This window comes from Triplophysa rosa, unplaced genomic scaffold (assembly GCF_024868665.1).
Source record: "Triplophysa rosa unplaced genomic scaffold, Trosa_1v2 scaffold170_ERROPOS77850, whole genome shotgun sequence".
Classification (NCBI taxonomy): Eukaryota; Metazoa; Chordata; class Actinopteri; order Cypriniformes; family Nemacheilidae; genus Triplophysa; species Triplophysa rosa.
This window is the reverse complement of record NW_026634174.1, coordinates 60,837-68,336: the sequence shown is the minus strand read 5'-3', so window position 1 is coordinate 68,336 and position 7,500 is coordinate 60,837. Positions and strand designations below refer to the sequence as shown.

The following is a 7,500-nucleotide window of genomic DNA, read 5'->3' as shown; positions in this document are numbered from 1 at the left end:
CTTGTGTCTGGTCTTCTGTGTGTGATCTGTCCACAGTTTGAGCTTCATGAGTGCCTGAGGATCTTTGTCTTTCTGTGGACCATCACATCACATCTCAATCCTAAACTGTAAAGAGCTTTTACCCGTGATGTGATGAAGTCAGAGATCTGTTGTTTATCTTCATTTCCTCTACTCAGTGTTGATTTTTGATGTCTGCGGAATGAAACATTGAAAAGCACGGATGTGTTTGTGTTAACTCTTTTCCGGTTTATCTACAGAACAGAAGATCATGAATCTGATGCTGATCGGTGAATCCGGAAAATTCCTGACCAACAGCTCTCCAGGCATGCGGGCCTTTCCCGTCACCGCGTCTGTGCCGCACAGCGTCTGGACGGAGACCAACGATTCTCTCCTCGCGCCGGGCGCCAATCTGACCGCCAGCCACAACGCCACGCTCTCGCCCACCGTGGCGTTCGGCGGCCGGACCATCTGGCAGGTGGCGATCATCGTGATCTTGTGTGGGTCGCTTTCGTTAGTCACCATCATCGGAAACATTCTGGTGCTGCTGTCGTTTAAAGTCAACAAGCAGTTAAAGACGGTGAACAATTATTATCTGTTGAGTCTGGCGTTTGCTGATCTCATCATCGGCGTTCTGTCCATGAATCTCTACACCACATATATCATCATGGACACCTGGGCGCTGGGGAACTGGGCCTGTGATCTGTGGTTGGCCATCGATTACGTGGCCAGCAACGCCTCCGTCATGAACCTGTTGGTCATCAGTTTCGACAGGTACTTCTCAGTCACCCGCCCGCTCACCTACAGAGCCAAACGGACCACCAGACGGGCCATGATGATGATCGGACTGGCCTGGTCCATCTCCTTCGTTCTGTGGGCTCCCGCCATTCTGTTCTGGCAGTACTTCGTGGGAGAGCGAACGGTTCCGGCTGGTGAATGTTACATACAGTTTCTCTTCGAGCCCATCATCACCTTCTGCACGGCCATCGCCGCGTTTTATCTGCCCGTCACCATCATGACCGTCCTGTACTGGTGGATCTATAAAGAGACGGAGAACCGCTCCAAAGAGCTCGCCGGACTGAAAGGGTCGGGAAACCAAGGGGGTCAGGAGGAATCCTGTGAGGTCAGAGGACAGAGGAACTCTGGGAAGAAGAAACACGGACGCTTCCGCTTCTGGCTGCCGTGTCGCCGAGGAGCTCGAAGACGCGCGGGAGACACCGACCGCAGTGACAGCTGGAACAACAACGAGATGAGCGCTTCCATCGATCAGTCGGAAGAGGACGACGAAGATGACAGAGAAGAACCCAAAGCCATCTTCTCCATCGTCGTGAGCGTGCCCGGGATCAAAGGGGGCGAGCGGCTCAGACCGCCGGAGGACGCAGAGGCGAGACCCTCCAGAAAGGGCTTTTCCAAAACCGCCCTGGACTCAAAAGATCAATCCGACGCCGCTCTGACCAAACACAAACACAAACACAAGACGCAGGTGAACAAACGCAAGAAGATGTCTCTGGTGAAAGAGAAGAAAGCAGCTCAGACGCTCAGCGCCATTCTGCTGGCGTTCATCATCACGTGGACGCCGTATAACATCATGGTTCTGGTGAACACGTTCTGTACGGACTGTATCCCGCAGACGCTGTGGGCTCTGGGTTACTGGCTGTGTTACGTCAACAGTACGGTCAATCCCATGTGTTACGCTCTGTGTAACCGAACCTTCCGCAGCACCTTTAAATCCATCCTCACGTGTCAGCGGGACCAGAAGAACCAGCAGAGAGAAGCAGCCGTGGCCTACAGAAAGAAAGCTGAAGTCTAGAATCCTCTATGTACTTTACTGTAAATATGCTGTTTCATGAAGGGCTCTTCTGTTTCTACAACATAAATGTGTCGTGGCCCGTCAAACGAGAAACAAACAAAAGAAAACGCTAGAAATATCAGCAGGATTTCACTCACAGCATCTGATGACATGACCTGACCTGACCTGAGCGGTGTGTGTGTGTGTGCGTGCGTGCGTGCGTGCGTGCGTGTGTGCGTGTGCGTGCGTGCGTGCGTGTGTGCGTGTTGACATCCCTTACAAACAAGAAGTTTATTCAAGTGTGCTGTATGTACTTTCAGTCAAATGACACTTATACTTGACCTCTACTGACAGAAAAGTGGATTTGACCTATACTTCAAATCTGTTTAAAATACACATGACACACATTTAAAAATCAACAGCTACACAAGGAGTGTATTAATATTATATACAAATATATCAATCTTAAAGGGATACTTCACCCCAAAATGAAAATTCTCTCATCATTTACTCAACACACAGGAGGATATCTAGAAGAATGTCAGATCTCACCCACCATTTACTGCCACAGTAGGGAAAATAATCCTGTGGGAGTCAGTGGGGGATAAGTTTGACAATCTTACAGATATCTGTCTGTGTGTTCAGCAGAACAAAGAAATTCATACAGGTTTGGAGTCAAAGTGTACTTTCATCAACTGAAGAAAGGTGCTACAAATATTGAACTAGTAAACTACCCGTACATCTATGAAGTTTACTTAGTTTTTTGTAAGGGATGCCTCCAGGAGCAGTTAAAAACATCTTGTGACTCCTCACTTTTCTTATATATTTTTGGACATGGAAATAGTTGTCTTTAATATTTTCAATTTTCCTGTAAAAGCAAGCCTGTCAGGTATTTTGTCACTTTTATTGTGTAATGTTGATTGTTGGTTGTATGTGTGTTTATAAAAGGTTGTGGCTCTTTGTGTTTCAGACCTGAATGTTTTACTGCAGCTGAAGTTTTGTGAGACCTCGCATGAAATGTGAACACACACTTCCCTCTAGTGGCTAGAATCAAACCTTCAGTCTCTCAATAAACACCCTGAAGAGTCACAGACACATATAAAATCAATCTCTGTTCTTCAGCTTGTATTCAACAAGAGGTTTTATATTTTAGTCTGTTAAATAAAACACTAACACACACACACACACACACACACGCACACACACACACACACACACGCACACACACACACACACACACACACACAGAGAGAGCGAAAACACATCTCATGAAATATTCTGCTTTACTGTTTCTTCATTCAGACTGATTGTTATGCTTTATTTTAGTACTGTAGTACATGGAGTAATACATTAAAACTGTTGTACAAAGTGTTTTTATAGTCACTGTTATTTTATGACTCTCAAAAAAAGTGCATTTTACACTGTAGGCATAGCAACATGTTTTTTCCTTTAACTCGACTTAATTGCATTTTTTAAGTCATTTCAAACTATATTATTGTTTTTTATTATGGTTACAGCCAATTCATCACTAATCAAGATTTAAAATAGTTAGCTGAGATTACTTAAACAGTCAATTTGTTAATTTTAAGGCAGCACAATCTTTTACAGTGTGAATGTGTTCAGGTCCTGAAAATTATGCTAAAAATAAGTGATCATGATGAAGGTTTTTTTTTTTAATGCTAAACTAGATTTATGTATATTTCAGAATCAGCATCAGAAGGAGCTTTATTGCCAAATATGTTTACACACACAAGGAATTTGACTTGGCGACAGGAGCTTAGTGCAAAAGAAAATATACACATGGTGCAAACATAGTGCAAATATATAATAAAAATAATAATGCACTATATACAAAAAGTGAAAAAATAGAGACAAAAAACAACATATAATTTTTTAAAAAGAGTGTACAGGTGTGTTATTTACAGTTTTAACCTATTGTTTCTTACAGTGTACCGTTTCCAGATGCTATGTGCAATGTGCAAGTGTGCAATGTGAGGGACAGTGGGTCCATCACATTGACTTTAAGTTCATGTACTTCAATTAGATAACATCAGAGACATCGCTTCAGTTCTTAACAAAAGAAATAAGCTAATCATTGTTTTTTGTTCTTGTCAAATACAAAGTCGGCACACCAAAGCTCCAAAAATATCAAAAGTTTTAAAGCTTTTTTATATGATTTGTTTTTGGTCGAGCACCCATTTCAAGTTGGTGTGCTTGCTTTTGTTGTGTTTTGTCACAAGTTCTTACGACAATTAATAATTTTCCATGCCTGAATATCGATGTTGTACTCCACGTAGATCGTAAACCATTAAACCCTGTTGAGAAATGTTATTGTGCTTTTAATTCAGAAAAGCTGTGTGTATTTGTACGTGTTTGCCCTCACCAATATGGCGGCGACGTTGACGTTGGCGGCAGCGTTCAGCGCGTCATCTGTCTCTGTTCTGGTGTAGTGACTGTGAATGACCAGCAGGCGTCAGGATTGTAGAACAAATCAGCGGCTCAGGTGTTTCACACGTGTCACATTAAATTCTGCCGGCGGGAAAAAATCATCACACACGCACATACACACAGACTGACACACGGTTATGACGGATGTGTTGCCGTGATTCACATGTGAGTATAACACAAGCACACACACACGGTGTTTAATGAGGGAGGAGAGTATTGTTGTCGTCGAGAGTTCGTCACATTGAGGCGATTTTAGTGTTTTAATGAATTCCGTGTTTTCAGCTTCACATGGATTATTACAGATTCAGCACATTACATAAAGATGATCGACGTGTTTTAAACAGAAGATGACGCTTCAGTTAAATCAGTCAAATAGTGTGAATATATTCTGTAAAGTGTTTGATTGAGAGTTTATGAATATTTTCTTTATCCTCCACTTTATTAAACTATCTGAACTGTGACGTCTCTTTATGTTTGGCTCTGGTCAGCTACAGTAACAGTGCTGTGATGTGACGTTTAAAGACAATTCTTTAAAAATCCAGAGAAAAATACCTAACGTTACCAAGTATTTGAAAATCTAATGTTTCTATATATCTAGCATAAGTTTGTAATGACTGCCAAGACGTTTTCCCACAGAGACATCAGCTGACGAGAGCAAACATGTCTTTTAATGTGTTTGTGTCATAAATGTCAGGGAACATTCATAACGAGACCGTAATAAAATGACATTTCAGCCCGGCGTTTTTATTCAGACGTTTAATCGTGTTAATTCTGTAAGATTTGTAGTAGTCAGTTTTTCTATGAATATTTTTGTAAATGTTGTCGACTCGGCAGTGAGTGAATCTGTGTGAAATGATCCGCAATATTCTGCTCTGTGTTAGTTTTGGATGTAAATGCGAGTGATAAACATAAACAGGGAGTCTCTGGGTGATTGTCAGTTATATTAAACCTGCATATAAACTGTAATCATTCATGTGTTTGTGTTTCCTGAGGGAACCTTCAGTTTTTCCAGGTTTTCTCCGAACGGTCGTCAACACTTTACATTGTGTTTGTTAACACCAGTCTGACAGAGATCAATGTAGTTTATGAAGTTTAATAATCTAATGGTAATATTTATAAAATTGTTTGTGTTACTCCATTGTGCATTGACTCAAAACAACAATGTTTGATTAAAAAAAGAATGAATGCAAAAATTAATTTTAGATTCACACTGTAGAGGTGTTGTTTATTGTTAGTTTTATGTTTGATAATATTAACAAATGCTAACAAATACAACCTTATTGTAAAGTGTTGCCTTGTTTGTTTAAAGTCAGAATAAATAAAGGACCTTTGTAAACCTGTATTTGAGATGACATTTTGTCAGTGTATTTGAGAACGAATACAGTTTTTTCTTCCGAAACCAGTGTTCTGCTTCGCTTACGAGGAGTTTCTGCTAAACTGCGTGTTGTACAGAATGTCTTTAAAGGACTAGTTCACCTTCAAAATGAAAATTCTGTCATCATTTACTCGCCCTGCTGTCGTTTTAAACCTGTGTGATTTTCTTCTGCAAAACACAAAAGCAGATATTTGGAAAAAAGTTGGTAACCAAAAACCATTGGTCCCCATTGGCTTCTATTGTATGGACACAAAACCAAAGCAAGTCAATGGGGACAGATGGTTTTCTGTTACCAACTTTTTAAATTATCTTCCATTGTGTTTTGCAGAAGAAAGTCATACAGGTTTGAAATGACAAGACGACATATAAATAATGACAGAATTTTAATTTTGCAGGTGAACGTATTTTGTGATTGTCAGTGCATTTCTCTTGATGTCTGTCAGTCATGTTTTGTTAGTAGTGTGTGACAGTAACTCTTGTGTTTCTCTTCTCATCTCCACAGCTGTTGTGTGTGTTTTCTTGTGTTTGATGATGCAGCCCGTGCACATGCTGGAGGTTCCAGGAATCAGACCGAGGCTGCTGGAGGCGTTCAGTCTGGGCAGACGGCAGCAGTACCGCCTCCCCCACCCGCAGCACGAGCAGAGGGAGGAGCCGAGCTCACACGTCCCCTGGGGCCGCTCCCCCTCCCGTCCCGGCCCGTTCCGCAGAGCGGAGGAGAATGAGTGGGAGGGATGCAGTGAGGCTGACAGCGACCTGCTCTCTCTCTCTTTCGTCACAGCTTGTTCATCCATACCCTGCCTCTCCTCGTCATCTGACGGCAACGCGTCGTCGGGGGCGACGGGGCGCTCGCGCAAACGTGCACGCAAGCTCGGGAGCGGCCATGGCGTGAACGAGCTCCTCATCATGGGAAATCAAGACGGAAAGCTTAAGCGCACCGCCGGGGGGGATGCGGGAGGCGCGGCCGAGGACTGCGGAGCTCTCCGAGAGAATAATGGCACAAAGAAACACCACGGGAAGAAATCCCACGGCAAACACGGAGAGGGAGGCAAAAAGAAAAACAAAGACTCCAAATCTGTGTTTCCTCACATACGGAAGCGTAAGAATCAGGGGAAGGCCAAGGGCTTTCTCGGTGGATCTAAAGAGGACGCGTTAGACTCCCAGCACGATGAACTCGACAGCGCTCCGTCTCTATGCAACAAAACGCCGGATCTGTCCGGAGATGAGCTGGGCCAGTCGGACGCGGACGGCGAGAGGCCTTGTCTGGTGGCCGACAGCAGGCAGACCACGCTGGACGGCCCGGAGGAAGAGGAGAAGAAGGTGGCGAGCTCCGGCTCGGACATGGACATGTACAGTTTCCACTCCGCCACCGAGCAGGAGGATTTACTGGCCGACATTCAGCAGGCCATCCGGCTCAAGCAAGGTGTGATTCTGACCAGCGCCGTCGACCTGCCGTGGGAGAAGGATTGTAAACAAGCCGTCTGCGGTGATGTCAAAAGCACTCCCACCCCCGACTCGGAGCCCTTCACCGTGCTGGAGGTGGTCTCTAAACAGCAGAACAGCCCGCACCCCCCTCATCACCCCGCGGAAGACCTGAACGCCGCTCTCTCCTCCGAAGAGGCCCTTTGTGCCTCAATCGCCGTGACAAAAGAGCCGGAGGCTGCGAGCGAGCCCCCCGCCCCTCCGTCTGTGGCCACGAGCCCTGTTACCAAGACGACCAGCGCCACCAGTTTCCCAGACCTCACGGCTTCATTTGAAAGTGCGGTGGAGGCTGTGGAAGAGCAAGATGATGGCAAACACCCGGACGACTCGCCCAGAGATGCTCCAAGCACCGAAACGGTATCCTCCGGTGATGCTCTGGAGTCGGGGGGCTCTCTGGAGTGTCTCAGCGCTG

At 44.8% G+C, this 7,500-nt stretch overlaps 2 protein-coding genes across 2 annotated transcripts in view; both read left to right on the top strand.

Annotated features, from left to right (window-relative positions):
- chrm3b (cholinergic receptor, muscarinic 3b) overlaps positions 1–3,190 on the top strand; it is a 5,048-nt gene extending 1,858 nt beyond the window's left edge. The window contains exon 1 of the mRNA XM_057327082.1: positions 1–3,190. This exon is cut by the window's left edge and continues 1,858 nt beyond it. Within this exon, the coding sequence (XP_057183065.1) occupies positions 269–1,807 (1,539 nt within the window). The 5' untranslated portion in view covers positions 1–268 and the 3' untranslated portion in view covers positions 1,808–3,190.
- A 2,791-nt stretch (positions 3,191–5,981) lies between these two features.
- Positions 5,982–7,500, top strand: part of fmn2b (formin 2b) — a 39,463-nt gene continuing 37,944 nt past the window's right edge. The window contains exon 1 of the mRNA XM_057327081.1: positions 5,982–7,500. This exon is cut by the window's right edge and continues 498 nt beyond it. Coding sequence (XP_057183064.1) covers positions 6,042–7,500 — 1,459 coding nt within the window. The 5' untranslated portion in view covers positions 5,982–6,041.